The sequence below is a fragment of the Epinephelus lanceolatus genome, chromosome 22, assembly GCF_041903045.1.
Source record: "Epinephelus lanceolatus isolate andai-2023 chromosome 22, ASM4190304v1, whole genome shotgun sequence".
NCBI classification, from domain to species: domain Eukaryota; kingdom Metazoa; phylum Chordata; class Actinopteri; order Perciformes; family Serranidae; genus Epinephelus; species Epinephelus lanceolatus.
Window position 1 is genome coordinate 29,057,315 of NC_135755.1, and position 16,865 is coordinate 29,074,179.

General features: G+C 43.1%; 1 protein-coding gene across 4 annotated transcripts in view; it reads left to right on the top strand.

Annotated features, from left to right (window-relative positions):
- tmem102 (transmembrane protein 102) overlaps positions 1-16,117 on the top strand; it is a 28,925-nt gene extending 12,808 nt beyond the window's left edge. For 3 of the 4 annotated variants that reach the window (XM_078164144.1, XM_078164146.1, XM_078164145.1), the window contains exons 3-7: positions 7,993-8,331; positions 9,612-9,722; positions 10,125-10,318; positions 10,440-10,652; positions 10,892-16,117. In XM_078164144.1, coding sequence (XP_078020270.1) covers positions 7,993-8,331; positions 9,612-9,722; positions 10,125-10,318; positions 10,440-10,652; positions 10,892-11,491 — 1,457 coding nt within the window. In that variant the 3' untranslated portion in view covers positions 11,492-16,117. The remainder of the gene's footprint in view (positions 1-7,992; positions 8,332-9,611; positions 9,723-10,124; positions 10,319-10,439; positions 10,653-10,891) is intronic. The other variant, XM_033609949.2, reaches the window with a different exon arrangement.
- The last annotated feature ends 748 nt before the right edge of the window (positions 16,118-16,865 follow it).

The window sequence follows — 16,865 nt, forward strand, 5'->3', positions numbered from 1 at the left end:
AGGCACAGAATCCACGTTGCTTGAGCTCCAGTGTAAAATTTCCACAGTCAGTGATGGTTTGGGGTGCCATGTCATCTGCTGGTGTTGGTCCACTGTGTTTTCTGAGGTCCAAGGTCAATGCAGCCGTCTACCAGGAAGTTTTAGAGCACTTCATGCTTCCTGCTGCTGACCAACTTTATGGAGATGCAGATTTCATTTTCCAACAGGACTTGGCACCTGCACACAGTGCCAAAGCTACCAGTACCTAGTTTAAGGACCATGGTATCCCTGTTCTTGATTGGCCAGCAAACTCGCCTGACCTTAACCCCATAGAAAATCTATGGGGTATTGTGAAGAGGAAGATGCGACACGCCAGACCCAACAATGCAGAAGAGCTGAAGGCCACTATCAGAGCAACCTGGGCTCTCATACCACCTGAGCAGTGCCACAGACTGATCGACTCCATGCCACGCCGCATTGCTGCAGTAATTCAGGCAAAAGGAGCCCCAACTAAGTATTGAGTGCTGTACATGCTCATACTTTTCATGCTCATACTTTTCAGTTGGCCAACATTTCTAAAAATCCTTTTTTTGTATTGGTCTTCAGTAATATTCTAATTTTCTGAGATACTGAATTTGGGATTTTCATTAGTTGTCAGTTATAATCATCAAAATTAAAAGAAAAAAACATTTGAAATATATCAGTCTGTGTGTAATGAATGAATATAATATACGAGTTTCACTTTTTGAATGGAATTACTGAAATAAATCAACTTTTTGATGATATTCTAATTATATGACCAGCACCTGTATATCTTGTAAACCTCACCAGGGACCTCCCAGTCACAAGGCCTGTTTAATATGTTAGGCCGTGCTGATGTAAAGTAAATCCTTTTTTTGACATTTTCATGATATATCTTCTCATCTTTTGACTCATGCTGGACATATTGAAGGAGAAGCCATGCTCAATGTGACAACAGTTCCCCTGAGCCTTATTTATCTTTATGCCAGAAAGTATGTTGCCACTTGTCCCCCTTTCTTCTTTACTTTAAGTCTTCAGAATAGCTTGTCACACCCCTTGTCCACACTAAATATGCATGTTAGTCGCTACAATTGTGAAAACTGGAGTAAAATCCTGCATTACTTTCACTGTAAAACAGATTTTTAAGCAACCCCAGTTAAATTCCTTTACTTTTCTTCAAGTAAACCGCAGCACAAAGGTTGGTAGCGGCTGCAGCTCTTCCTGCTGTTTGTTTATGGTAATCATAGTTATCTCCCAGGATTAAAGTTGTGATGATTTATCGATGTTAAAATCTGATATTGAATTTCCCCCCCAGCCTCATCTCCTGGAACAGGTCATTTCAAAGACTCGAGCATCAGCATGAATGCTCCTTGATTGCAGCACACACGGCTCTTAACCTTGGAAGTTTGGTTCATGACTTTGCTACATGTTATTAGTGTAAAACCTTTGCATAGTAGGAATGCACCGATGAAATTCTGGGCCGATAGCGATATAAAATCACGTTTTGGCAGATAGCTGATAGCGATGTATTTTTGTTTGTATTGTTTATACTGTTTTTGTTGTTTATTCCCCCTTTTGTGCCAAGGACACAAGAAAATCTTCATCATACAACAATAACTGAACAGTTTAAAACGCATTCAGCCCTTCATCACACTATCTTTGGATGAACACTGATTAAACCGTACAATTTTATGAAACAGCCCTCAGTGTAACACATGCTCACTAACTCCCACATGAAAAGCATCTTATTTTTAAAAAGTAATTATTTCAAAAGCCCTTATAATCCCCTCTTTAAAATCTGTTTTGTTTTGCTGTGAAAACATCAACACACACTTCTTCAAACAGCTGTATTTATTTGTTTTTCACCAGAAACAAACAAGATTACATTTGAACACCTCATGGTAATATTGTAATTTATCTTCGCCCGGTACTTTTTACTGAATAGAGCTTAAATGCATCATAATGTAACTCAGTGCAGTTCCGTCCACCAGCTGCTAGCAGCTAATGTTAACTAGCTCCCCTCCTGCCAATTACAACACAGATTTGTTGTTCACAATGTGGCATCAGAGAAAAATAGGGTCCATCCCCTACTTTTGTCCTGAAGGCATTCGCGTGTCTGATTGTTTTTCATCCTAGACACGTTTTATGTTGTCCCTGGGACACTGTTAGTTTTTAGCCCTGCTTTTAAGCCTTCACAAAAATGATGTGACACAACAGAAAAACATCGGCCACTGCTGTCTGTGAATGTCATGTTTGCTGCTAGGCCACTGCCAGTCAACAAGGCCAATATTGGCTGATACTGAGGTTGGGCCGATACGTTGGTTCAGTCCTAGTTGTTATAATGCTTTTTTTGTAAATATGCACCTGGTAAAAGGGTGGCAGAAAACTTCTGTATGTTTTGGAGGCCCTGGATCAGCTCCAACACTTACAGTAGCATGTGAAAGCATGCCATGCAGGTAGGTAGGTAGGCTTTACTACTACCACATTCTGAACATGATGGAGTAACCAATAGCCATCAAATAGTCCTTTCACAGACATGGAATTGGGTCTAGTCTGAAAATAGCTCTTATCACAAAACTTCCCTCTAATGGAAATCTACATTCAAAGACATTTCTTATAGGATTAGGTTTAATCCGTGGCTGTGAAACCAGCCTAGACCGTCTCCATTCCAGCTCTATTCTCAGACTGTGTGTCTACAGGCATATATGTTGGAGTGTGTTCATGCGTGCATCCAGGCGCGTGTGCGCGCACGCTCGCTGGCAGACGCCCAGCAAAGCAGCAGCGCGACTGTCGATTTGAGAGTTTGGATTAAAAAATAGATTGTGTTCCTTGGAACAACCTTAAAACTTCCCGCAGCCAGCGTGGAGATTGAAGAAGCCTCGCTAATTGATACAGTTTTTCCACTCTCTAACTGAAGCCACTGCTGGAGAGATAAGATGCTCTTTATTCTCTTTTTCATCACTCTTTTCCTCCTCCTCGCCTATTTGACCCAATTTATCAGTGGCAGATAAAACCAAACAAATCAGAGGAGTCGCAGCTTCAAACTTGTTGCCCTTTGGCTGGCGTCTGATCCGTTCCTCCCTCTGACACTGTCTTTTCCCCACCTCTTTCGTCTTCTTCTCTTTGATCTGCTCGTCCAGTCTCTCTCCCCTCCCCTCTTTTCTCCACACTAACAGATTTCAAGTTCTGATAATCGATTGGTCATAATTTGTTTCGCAAGCTGCATGCACAAACACTCACCTCAGACTGAGGAGAGATGACTTAAGTATGATGCAGTTTTTGCAACTATAGAAAGTGAGTGTTTGTCCTGTCACCCAACTCTGCTGTGTTCCTTTAATCATCTGAAATAACTCACCTAATTATTTTGCAACAACCTGTAGCACTGTTCAGGAAACTCGGTTAGACAGTAGCATCACATCAAAGTTCACTCAGACCTCTTTAATAAATAACGGCAGCAGGGAAGTACAACTCTTCACCAACCAATATCAGATAGAGTAGTACAGACTTTTTGAATTTTAAATCTAAATTAGACAAGGCTGAAAGACTCTCTGACTCACAGTTATTGAGGCATGCTATTTGTATGAAATGTTCTAAGTCTGCTGTAAACTAGGCTATTCAAGATATCATTTATACCAAGAGTGTGGATTTGGTTAGGAGGGGGTTTCAGCCAGACAGAAATAAGCAAATGAAAATAAATAAGTGAAACTAGATGGGCACTCAAATAGTGCAGACCTCCACCAAGACCAATAGTCCAGGTTTCTATTATATGCAAATCTGCGAGTGCAACCACTATACATGTCTGGATATATTTCCAAAAAAAATGATTAGAATGATGACAAAATATGGTTGTGCCTAACTGAAGCCTTATAATCTCAACTGTATTAATGGTGTGCTCCTAAGTTGTAATATTTCACATACTTAACTAGGGATGTCAGTTTTGGTTTTGCTATTGGTAGCCCTACACCTACTAACTGGTAACTAACAGGTAGATTTTTCAGAGGAAAAAAGGCGTGAAATACAAGAGGCCTTTCATTTTAGTGTGGTGACTCAATGACCTGTAGCGCCACATTTCAAAGCGCCATCCATTTCGAGGTGGTGAAATTTTAATGTTTGATGATTTTAATTTCTGTTGTCTTTGCTGACAGGCAGCTGGCTAGCTGTGTTAACATGGATACATTGTGGCCACTGCCCAACCTCCACTGGTTAGCCTATGTTAGCTTTAGCCGCACTGCACTGTGCACCACTCAGGTCAGGTGGGAGCTAGCCAGTGGCGCTGCTCATTTGGCGATCATAGCTAGTTACATTGTCACGGTGGTGGGATGGTGTTGCTGCCAAACATGGTGGCCACCCTCCCTTTAGCATTTTTGGTAGCTACAGTATGTTAGCACCACGAGCTGTGCTGACACTGCTAACTCTCCTTAGCAGAGCTGCTTGAGCGTGTGTGCGGCTAAATAATTGAGCTGCTTATGGTGTGTCTTAAATCACATACTTCCGTTAGTACACTTTTATGTACTATACTATGTGCACTATGTACTTATTGGCGTAGGGCACGAATTTCGACAGGGTAGTATTGTCTCAAACCAAACACGGCCGTTGTGCACTTACCGGAAATGACGACCTCAAATTTCGACCTCTTCTTCTTCTTTTAATGCCTAATTGTAAATGGCCAGTGGAGCATTACCGCCACCATTTGCCCAAAACGTCAAAATGTGCAGCTGTTAGCTAGTTAGCAAACTAGCATTAGCATTCGCGTTATCGTTCGCAGTACCACATCATTACAGACTGCTAAATTAAGCCAGTAAACATACAACTGGCTTATATCCGACAACAGTATAGTGGTGCTTAGTGCTAAGTGGGCCCCTTCCGCTACGTAGCCAAGATGGTGACCACTGAGGGCAAGAAGTGTCCATAGTTCCACACTCAACTTCTTGACCATTTTGAGCGCACCATCCGGGTACTCATAGTGCACTGCATTTTTCCATACTTCTCAGTGTGAACGCACTTATGCACTCAAAATATCAAGTGTAAGTACAGAAGTACGTGCCACTGTTGGGTCAGCAAAGAGTTAATAGTAGTAATCAGCAAATGAGTGGAGCTGCTAGCTAGCTCCCATCAGACCCAGATAGTGCAGTAGTGAACTGAAGAATAGCAAAATACATCTATAAACTGCTCAAAAATATTCTTGGTAGTTAACAGTTGACATCCTTATACTATAGAACACTTTACAATCATGTACATATGTACGAATATCAAATGCTTACACTGAAATAACAAGCTAAGTGTGTATTTATGTTTCCGTAGCCATTGCTTAGCTTGAGAATAAAACATTTTTACAATTGTAGCGGTGTTACAGTTGTACCGTTACTCTCATAAAGCCACTGTCCGTGATGCTCCATAATGTCTGCTTTCTGTATGGTGTTTGAACAATTCCATGTGTAGGCTACCCCAGATGATTATTGGTACCCCTGAATTTTGATTGTGATAAGGAGTCATCCTATTTCTGCAATTGGTTATGTTTTGTTATTATTGAGCTGTACTACCATCAACTGGATTTTAAGATGTCCTAATTCCCAATGGCCTATTTCGCAATGTTAAAGAAAGTGAAATCTCTTTCATGGATCTGCCCATCCTACACCCTACCAATACGTTACATGAAAATTGGTCCAGTAGTTTTTCAGTAATCCTGCTGACCAGTCGTATAGTGGAGGGTATACGCAGGGTATACCCACCTCTTTTTCTGTCTGTTTACAGTACACCCACCTATCAGCCAAAAAGCCATTTGAATATATACTGTAGGAGAGCATACGCACTTCCTCCTTGGTAACCTAACTTTCCCGGTGGTACATCTACCACATCAACTATCACTACACCACTGCTGCCGACAAACTGACAAACAAACCAAACTGAAAGCACAACTTCCGTGGTGGAGGTAATTTCTACCAAATAACACCTTATAATGCAACCGGTCTTATTACCTACCTTCTATAAGTCAACTAAAATAATTTGAAATGTGGTCTAACTATCTATATTATTAATGAGCCAATCCTGAAAACTAATTTCAGATTCATTGATAAAGAAGTTAATTAATGATCACTGGTTCATATTCATTTTCTACATATTAATTCTGATCTTTTCTGAAGTATTCACTTAAAAATTAGGAACACTTTTATAAAGTGAAACACTGCTTGCATATTTAATGGTGGAGCTCTTGCAGATGTCATGGGAGAGATCAGAGGCTGAGGAACTTTAGCTCTCTGGATTAAGTGCACTGGGAAAGAGTGCAGCAGTCTAGTCAGAAGATGAATGGAGCTCGAAGAGGGAGATGAGCTGATTCTGCTGAGAAACACAAAAAATCCAAAGATGCGCTGTCACATACTTTATATTTTTCTGCCTTTCTTGACTGCTCCCCCAGTGGTCGCGTCAAATGAGGCCTTTTCACTTTGCTCCTTTTCAAAGCAAAGCACCAGAGAGATCCTCGTGAGCACTTTTGACTTTGACGCCCACTTAAGTCGCTCGTTCATTTTTAGTCTCTGGATCTCTTCCCACCTGGTTTTTATATTCCATCAAGCTGCTCTACCTTTTTGATGCAAAGTAGCAAATGATTGTGTGGGTGAGGGTGCTGCTCTCACAAAAGGATGTGTTCTGTGAGTCAGACCATGATTGGTTGGTTGCAATTTATCAACATGAACACTTTGAGTGCTACTCATGAAGAAAAATTCAACAGTTTTATCACTTTAAATTTCCAAAAATAGAAATATTGAGGATGAGTTTCTATTGATGCCACTTTGTGGAGGCTTTTCGCTTTTATCTGGCATTTTGCCTCTGACTCACACTCCCAGTTTTCTCACATCCACACACATGCCACTACATGACAACATGCCACTGAGGTTGTGTGCCCATGTAATTGGATGAGAGGAATCATGTGGAGCTTTGTGCCCCCAGGCATGGCCTGCCGGCTCGCTCTGATGCCCCTGTTTCAGCTGTCTGCAGCCACTTAACTGTCCTGGATGGGCTAAGGCTCTCAAAATCTCTCCCCTGCGGCGGCTTTTTAAGTGACCATGCTTTACCTTTGACCCGTTGTAACTGGCAGTTCGCTCTAGTCCAGCGCAGGTTTGGTTGCAAGATCAAGCCTTTCTCAGTTGCTCTTTTAAGCCGGCAAAACATAATTTACTTGACTCCAGCACTGCGGCTCCCATGGGTCCAGAGCCTGGAAAGTTTACAGCACAGCTAAGTAGCCATAAAGGGATTTGGAGGCTCGAGTTTCTCTCACATAAACTGTTCAGAGAGGAGAGTGAGGAATACTTTTTAGCAATATAATAAGATGATCATTGCTCATATTTCTTGCCCCATCTGACTTCCATTTAGTAATATTACCATGTTCCAGATCTCAGCAATTAACTAAACAAGCTACAAAATATGACCCAAGTTGTAATAAACCAGAAATATCCTTTAAGTGGTTTCCCTTTGTTTCCTGCTGATGTCGAACAGGAGAAATCTCTCGGCCACTCGTGGTGTGGTTGTGTTTGTGGAGGAACTGAAATGAAGGCCTGGCTGAGCGCACATGTAGGCGAGCCGCTGAAATTATCATTAGTGTCTAGCCCAGTGGTCACTGAGGGGGCTGTTAATTTCACACTCCTTCTTGTGTCAATATTACTGCAGCTCAGACTCATAAATATATGCAGTACCTCTCAAAACAAACTAAGCCGGAAATTTTCCAGGCTCGCTCACTGGAGGACCTGCTGTTTTCTGTCCCAGTGCGTTTGCCAGAGCCGGTGTGCATGCTCTGAGCTTGTCCGTGCATCTGAATGCTGAATGCATTTTAATGTGTGTATGCATTCGTAAAAGAGAAGGAGAGAGAGAGATCTTTCCGCTCATTGCATCCGTTCTGCTGGTGGAAAAGTATTATATACACATATACACATGCCAGTGGCTCTGAATATGCTGATTGTGATTAATTATTTTGGGTTTGTTCCTCACCCCTATTCCATCCAGGTTTAGTCCAGAAGGTAGACCAGCGCCTCCCTGTGGCCAACGAGTACCTGCTGCTGTCAGGTGGGGCACGGGAGGGAGTCTTGGACCTGAACCCCGAAGACCTTGGGGACTACGCCAAAGGGGCAGACTTTGACCTGGACTTCACCCTGCTTGTACCTGCCCTCAAGCTCCACGACCGCAACCAGCCCGTCACCTTGGACATGAGGCACTCCCCGCCCTGCCACTCATGGCTCAGCCTTCGCCTCTGCGACTCCAATGTCTTGTCCCGCTGGAGCATCTGCTGCCAGGAGGAGAATGGGCTTCCTACTGAGGAAGATGAGGAGGAAGAGGGAGAAATAAGTAAGTCGAATAAGTCTGATTATGATTGCAAGGACAGAAGACGAAAGAACAGTGAGGGTGGACAGAAAGAAGAGCAGCAGGGATAGTGGAAAATAAGAAAAGACAGGCGAAGACTACAGTGGAAGGAAGATGGGTAAGCAAGTATTAAAAAAAAGATGAAGAGATAAGTGAAGGGAGGGAGGAAGGAGTGGAATAGACAACAGTGAAGGTACTGTAGCAGTGCAGAGTGGAAGGAATGGGAGCTGATTGAATTTCGTTCATGTTTCACAGAGATAATTTGATGCATGATGTTGTGATGCAATTTCGCCCAGCGAGCAGCAGCCGAGGCCCGCGCTCGTCTAACTCCTCAGATAGGTGAGACGAGAAATGCCTCCCCAGGAAATACACGCTGAAACATTTATGAGTATAACTTCACAACCGAAAGTTCAAGCTCACGCGGCGGCTTCCAGATTTACAAAGCGACATCAATCTGCCACACGCTTGCGAGTGTGAGACTACGGAGATGAGAAAAAAAAAATAATGACATTTATTGATATGAATCGCTTTAATTTTCTGGCAGTTTGGAAAAACATATTTGCCACATTTTCTGGTCGTATCGTAACACTTCCCGCAGGGTCTTGTGTTACAGTGTTTGTGGTGGTAGGATGGGGTGATTCAGGATATAAATATATCCCAGCAAAATGTTACTGGAAGGTTAAAAAGAGGACAAAAGTGACAAGAGTTCAACTCAGATTTGATTTTTGACAGCTAAGCATTGGCACCTTTCTGCTGCTATTGCTTTTAACAATACAACAAGTACCCAAAGGTCTTCTTAAGGAAGTAACAGCGTTTAGTTTGCTTGTGTTGTCCAATAGTCCAGTATTGTGTAATGTATTACATGTACAAATTAAACAGAGAGAAATGTTGCAAGTTATTTGATAAGCTAGAATCAGAAATTGTTCTAGCATTGGTAAATCTGGTGTATTGGTTACTATGGATAAGATGTCTGTTTTGGGTAATTTTGCTTTTTATATCGGTGAAGACTCTCAGTCATCCAGGTCATGGTAATCATAAGTGCTATATTGTAGGCCACTTCAAGAAACTCAAGCCAGTCCAGTTGCCTACAACATGGCACTTAAGATTTGCTTTTTTGCTTAAATTTTTGACCAGTGCTTCTTTGACTCAGTGAGCTTTAGCGCCACGTTTCAAAGTGCTAATCATTTGGGGGTGGGAATATTTACGCTTTGTGATGTAAATATCTTTTATTTTATTTTGTCTTCTATTGGCTTGTGGAAACATAGTGCCCACCACCCCACCCTCCTGTCTCCACTGGTTAGCTGACATTACCCTTGCCAGCTCCACACTGCACACCACCTGGGTCGGGCGTGAGCAAGCTAGGGCGGTTACCACAGGTAATTAGTGTGGTTGCAGAAAAATGGCGGCCACCCTCCAGTTTACCCCCAGATCACCCCAGTAAGTAAACTGCTTCTTTAACTATGTTAGTACCAAGTGCCATGCTGACACTGCTAACAGTGCTACCAGAGCTAACAGTGAATGGCAATGCTAAAGGGGGATTGCGGCTCAAAATTGAGTTGCTTACTTACCAGGGCAACCTCGGGGGAGACTGAAGGGTGGGCACAGTGTTTCCACAGCCACTCTGTTGTGTCGGGATTGTGTTACTAGCAGTAATTGCTGAATGAGTGACACCGCTAGCTAGCTCCCACCAGACCCTGTGCAGTGCAGTTAACTGAACTTTTCAGTAGTTAACCACTGACTTCTCTAATCCCCCACCGCTCCCTCTCCTCCTTACTCAGGTAAAGGCTCTATCCCCTCCCTGGACTCTCCTCAGTCTCTGGACGGATGCTACTTCTCTCCCTCCCTGGTGACAGACTGGTTCTGGGGGGTGGTGAGCGAGGCTGTGGAGGAGCTGAGGCGCAGCCCCCAGAGAGGCATTCCCACCCCAGATCGACTGGAGAGGAATGGACCCCTCACCACTATCATCCTCCAGGTACACATTGCTGAAAAATGTCTGAATCAATAAGGAATGACAGGCTGCTTAAAGGTTCCCTGTGGAATTTTCTTGTAAACATAATAAAAAAAAAAAGTTATGTTCACCCTCCTCTCTGCAGGCAGGCTCGAGCCGGGTGCTGTATGACCTGCTGCCTGTGGTGTCGTTTCGGGGCTGGCCTGCTGTGGCCCAAGGCTGGCTGACCGCCAACCACTTCTGGGATGGTAAAATCACAGAGGAGGAAGCTATATCTGGCTTCTATCTGCTGCCCTGCTGCTCCCCGCTGGGCGGTCGCCCCGACAGGGAGTGGAGGCTGGCATTCTCACGCAGCGAGGTGAGTAGATTGTAACTGTGACTATTATTTTAGTGTCATGTTTGGCGCCACCTTGTATTAGGTTTAAAGCATCGGTACAATATTTCCGTCTGTTTTTCTGTCCTTGTTTATTTGCCTTTCTTTTTTCTTTTTGTCCCACACCATCTGTGTATCTCTCAAATATTCATGTTAAGTTTACCACTATACATTTAATCCTGTTTGTTCCTAATTCATTAGTCCCCTGTTTCTCTTACTACCAGGTTCAGTTGAAGAAGTGCATCCCTTACCCCATGGCTCAGGCTTTCCAAGCAGCCAAAGCCGTGTTGTCTCGTATCCTGGCACGTCCACGCACAGGCCTCAGCCTCTATCATCTGCGTACCCTTCTCTTCTGGGCCTGTGACCGACTCCCCGCCGCCTATTTGTCCTGCCCTGATGCAGACACTCCAGGCCGCCTCCTCCTGGGTCTCTTAGATGACCTGGCACATTGCATCCTGGGTAAAAACTGCCCAAACTATTTCCTGCCCCAGTGCAACATGTTGGAGCACCTGACAGACAGCCAGGCGCTGCTCGTCGCCAGGAAGCTGGCCCATGTGCGCTCGGATCCCAGCGAGCACCTCCGGGCGGCTCTGGACCAAGCCCAGCAGGCGGGCCAGCTGAAGAAGGAACTCACAGCTAGCACCAACGGCCACGGCTCCCCTGGCCACCACCCAGCCAATGGCATCATCTCCCCTTCGGAGGACAAGCTGGCGCAGCGACTGCAGCAGCTGGTCACGGAGAACCCTGGGAAATCCATATCGGTCTTCCTCAACCCTGATGATGTCACCAGGCCACACTTCCGCATCGATGACAAGTTCTACTGATGCAGACACGCTGCAGAGAAGACGTGTGGAAATGTGTGTGTTTAGCTTACGAACACACTCTAAAAATGCTCTGAGACGTCACATCAGAGGAGACGGAGACTAAAAACCAGGCAGGTGTTTTCCTTTAGAACCCTGCGGGCCTGGAACTGAACACACTCCTGCTGTTCACCATCCTGAGGCTGAACAATGAAACAAAGCCTTGCTGCTTGACCGACTCTTTAAACCAAAAACACACATGTCCTACTACTGACAAATATAGCGGACGTCGCACAACAGACATGATGTCACCGAGCTGTTGCCACGGAGACGGCCCTCTCCTAACGAGCTGGCCTTAATGAGACTTATCAGCTGGTGCTACAAAGACAAGGGCCGGCTTTAGTTGTGTGAAATAAGTCCAGTGGAGCTCAACACTGAGTATGTGTGTGTGTGTATGTGTGTATATGTACGCCTAAGGGTTTTCACATATTACTAACACTTCTAAAGACAGAGGGAGAAAAGCTCCTTGATCGCTGCATTTCTCTCCGTTTTATTTTAGATCAGAGTGGGTGATGGCTGAATTAGAAAGGAAAAATAAGGTGTGGCTGATGTAACTGAATGTAATGTTGTGAGGAGAACTGCCGAGTCTTTGAACAAAGAGTCTCTTTTCTCTGTCAACTACATTTTAGCCCTCTTGTTTGACCCCCATGCCTCGATTTATGGCATCTATTTCATTTAAAAAAATCTTTCTCAGGTATTCATAATACTTTAATAATTCATAATACCTTTTTTTATGTATATGATTCCTTGTTAGGTCTTAAACTATATTTCAATGCCGCTTACATTTCATTGGGTAATGGAATGTACCAAAGAGCTGTGTTTTTCAAAGAGAAACATGCGTCTTAGGCATCCCTTAGCATCTGCTCTTGATCAAACCTGAGTTATGGTCAGAATGTTAATATACCTTTTCTCCTACTGAAGCCCTGGTCACACCAGAATAAAAAACAGCCACATTTTGCAGCAAATTCAATGGAATAGGAGCGATAGCAGAGGTTGCATTAACCAACTATTTTCCATTATTAACTGATTTTTTTTTATCAGTGATGGAAAAATCCGAAGTCCCTCCATCATTTTGACATATTCAAACACTGAGGGCAATCTACAATAACTTCAAGTCATTCACACCCCTCACCAGTTGGTGGCGTGTGCATATTAATCAGCTATCTCGCCTTTGATCTCATGTTCATGACCTTGTTGTCTAGCTGGCTTTAGCCAAAGAGGTTACCTCTTTGCTTTAGCCATCACATTGGTTGGCGATATTACTACATATCACTGCAAAATGACACAGCAGTTCATTTTGTTTCTTTAAAAACTCTTTAAAATAATTGTGATGACGTTGATGAATGAGGTGAAAAAGTAGGACTGGTCAGTTCACCCAAGCCCCGAGAACAGCATCAGGCTTTAAAACCAATTTTACATAGTGGCCAAACGTGGAATTACAACTTCCGGCTCTGTCACGTGATGCCATTTGACCCAAAAATACTTCTTCCCATAGACTAACATTGTGAAAGAGATTTCTGTAAGTCAGTGGAAACATTTCTTTGAGTGTCAAAACCCACTATCGCGATTTGATCCATTCAGTCCGATAATATATCCAAAGTCTAGAGAAGTCGCATGATTAAATTGTTTTATCCATATTTAAGTTAGCAGAAAGCTAAACCTGAAGTTAGCTGCTTGGCTGGTGTACGTTTCTAGTGTGCCTTCTCTGTGGGCCCAAAGATGTGGAAGGTCCGAGCAATTTTGAAGCCACGGAAATCAAGGTTTTTTTGGCATCATGCGCAGCTGAGCTGGTTACAGCCTCCAACAGTGTATCCAGCTTTCTTTATATGCCAGTGAGAACAAGCTGGTTAGCACGAGCTGACACAGCAGTGGCTAACATCAAACACAGAACTGTCAAACGGCCTCAAACTCGACACCGAAAAGGCTCAACTCTAATTAAATCCGTTGATAACCGTTAGGTAACGTTAGCCGCGTGTTGCTAATACTTAGCCCTGTCACTGTATCAGTGTGGGCAGACTCTCACAAACTGTCCCTGGCGCAGAGTCACCAGACCCTGTCTGTATAAAATGATGGCCAACAAATAAGTCTAATGCAACCTCTGAAGCGTGGTTGTACTTTGCATACAGACGTGGGTTAATTTTGTTGTGCTGCTTTCTGGTGCGACCAGGCCTCAGAAAAAGGTTAAGACTGAAAAGGTTTGAGATGTTAAATATGTTATAAACTGGTTAATTCTATTATAATACTGTGTTTTTCTTGTATTGTACTAAGATATGAGTTGTTACATTTGAGATATTCTTGGAGCTTGTTCAAGTTCTTGAGTCTACTACCTGAGCAGACATTTTGGTCTTTGGTGTTTGGAGTGTTAAGCTAGGCCCTTTATAAGGGATTTAGAATATATAACCCTAAGTATGGAGATACAAGGATTAAGATTATCAGGAGTGTATTGATCACGTAAAAATGGATTGGATTAAAAAAAGACAGGTACAGAATAGCTGTAGAGTCAGGACTTCGGCTATTTATCTACCACAGTCACGACTGCGTCAAGGTACTTAACTGTCAAAGTATCCCACAAAGGGCCCAGCACATCTTGTTGCACATCATGTAAGCGTGTCTATTAACTTTTCTCTGCAGAAACTCTCAGTTTTGTGTGTGTCTCATTCGATTTTTTGGAAACTAGTTCTGACTTGAGTGATTCTGATAATTGTCCCCCTGTCTCCTCTGCTTGGTTGGTCTTTTTTAATGAGCTATGTGTGTGTATATGTGTGTTCACCGAGAGAGGAGCCGCGCAGCAGGACACAGACAGACACCCAGATGCTGCCCATTGAATTATACCCTCAGTGGGTGTGTGTTAGTCGCTGGGCCCTATCGTTCCTCACCAGACGGGAGTCATCCACAGGGGGATGGAGAGAGGATGGATGGAGGGAGGGAGACGGGTGCTGCTCTGGTCCTTTGAAGAGGAGAGATGGGCCTTGCGGGGCCTGGACAACTGCCTCTTTCCGTTGCCGTTTTTCTCTGCCTATTTCTGTTTTTTCCTCTTTCATTTTCTTTCACTCTTCCGGCTGTAATGTTCCTATTTATTCCTCCCTCCTCCCATCCAGATTCCTCCTCAGAGGTTTGGCATCTTTCTGTCTTTTAGCACTGGAGGTCCAGAGCAACAAAAAGCCCCTCCAACCTGGTACTACTCCAACCTTATGTTTACACTCTTCACACTGATTTGATTAGGAGCTGTGCAGCCTGCAAATGCTTTAGTGGAGACAACAAGTAACCAGACAAGCATTAATGTTGTCACTTGCATTAGTTTTGTGGCTCTTACTTGTTTTACCTTAATGGATTTGAGGCGGAAAGTTGGCTGAACGCTAACTGCAAACAAACTGATGGGTAAACTTTGACGTGATGGGGTTTACCAAGCACTAAACTGCTGCTTCCAGTGTTGCTGCATAGGCAGGGTTTAAACGCTAAAAAGCACATGATTGGTTAAGTTTACATAAATATCAAGGTGGTGGTGGTTAGTTGTGATAGTTAAGCTGCAGATGGATTGTTTTTCCTTCAGACATTTCTGAGTTACATATCACAACATCTGGGTCTATAAATTTCATGTGCTTACTACTGAATGTTTTTTCGTCGCAGCATCTGTCTGTAATGGTGTGTGTGTGTGCGACTGTGTGTATGAACCTGAGGAAACCAAAGCGTGTTGTTGGAGTGGTGCAGAATGTCTAAGCAGGGTGTGTATTCAGCTTGCCAGGTGTATTTTCAGCACTTTTTTTTAAAGACGGGCTCAAATGTGGTTACCCAAATTGTACAAGTTTTGAATAGTCATAAAGCAAATTTATTTATTGGAAAACATAGTTGATGTAAAGATACTTTCTCATCGCCTCTGTAATGTTTGAGTTGTTGAAAGTGTAAAAAAATGTGTGTCTCACTTTGTACCTTAATGGGCCTAGTTAGAGATTACTAGACACTGGAAACAATCAATGTTTTTTCCTGAATTGTACACGTGAATATCAAATCCTGTATTTTAAGATAGTGTCAGTTTCTAGATATGCAATCAAGCCCTCTATGGAAAGGTCTACTCTAATTCTAAGGTTAACTGTCGTTGTGATTCACTATCTGCTGTCCAGGGATTGCATGAAACACGGATGACACTCCCAAACCTCGGTCTCTGCTCCGTGCTACTCTATTTATAATCATTACTGGGTTTTTTTGTGCTGAAACTTCTGATGATTCTGTTTAAGATTCAGTCGGCTTCTGCGGATAAATAACTGACTAAATACGATGAATGTATCCACTGTATCTCTCTAATCTGTTCCCCACTCGAGGACACATCAAATCTAATTTCTCACCGTTATCTGCACAGATGTACTCCGGCCTGTAGTCAAGTGCTAAGATAAGAATCTGTACCAAATCACTCCACAGTTTGAGAAATTGAATTTCATATCTCTTTTATTACTTGAGCTCTTTCTTTTTTTAAGTAAGTGCAAATTATTTTCTCTGTATCATGGCTGATTTGCTGTATTTATTACTGTTATTTTCTGGGGGTTTATATTGATCAGTCTTCAAGCTTTAGCATGAAATAAATCACTACATTTCAAATCACATTGTGTGGCAATACATTTGTCATATGTGCTTTAGTTTTATTTATCTCACTGTTTTAAGGAGACGGGGTGATTAAAAGAAAACTACTCATCCTCTGTGAATCATGACTACAGTGTCAGTTAATTTGAGCTGCAACACATGCAGTGTCCAACAGAGGGCGCTCTAAGACAGTGTTTGTGCTGAGACTGTTTCACCTGAGTCTGTTCTGCTCTGTCACACTGTGTTAGGAGAGTGAGAGGATGCTCCAGGTCGACAGTACACACACAGATCCACATGCTGTCAGTATTAAAATACTGGCTTGATGAATGGTAGTGCAGAACTTTTTTTTTTTTAAAGATATTTTTTTGGGCATTTTTAGCCTTTAATGGATAGGACAGACAAGTGTGAAAGGGGGAGAGAGAGAGAGGGAGTGACATACAGCTAAGGGCCACAGGCTGGAGTCAAACCTGGGCCGCTGCGGCAACAGCCTTGTACATGGGGCGCCTGCTCTACCACTAAGCCACCGACGCCCCAGAACTTTTAAGACTATGAGGAAGTCAAGAAGAATTAAAGATTACCTTAGTTACTATAGCTACCAGACTTGTCTCTGCAGAGTTTGTCTGCGACTTAGTAAACACCAAAAACAGAGAGGGTCATGGTAACATAAGACTTTTTCTTGTCCATAGAAAAGGCCAATGATCAGCAAAGAATTGACTTTCTTTCCTAAAGCAGCGCAGTCTTACTTATGATCTAATGTTGTCTATTT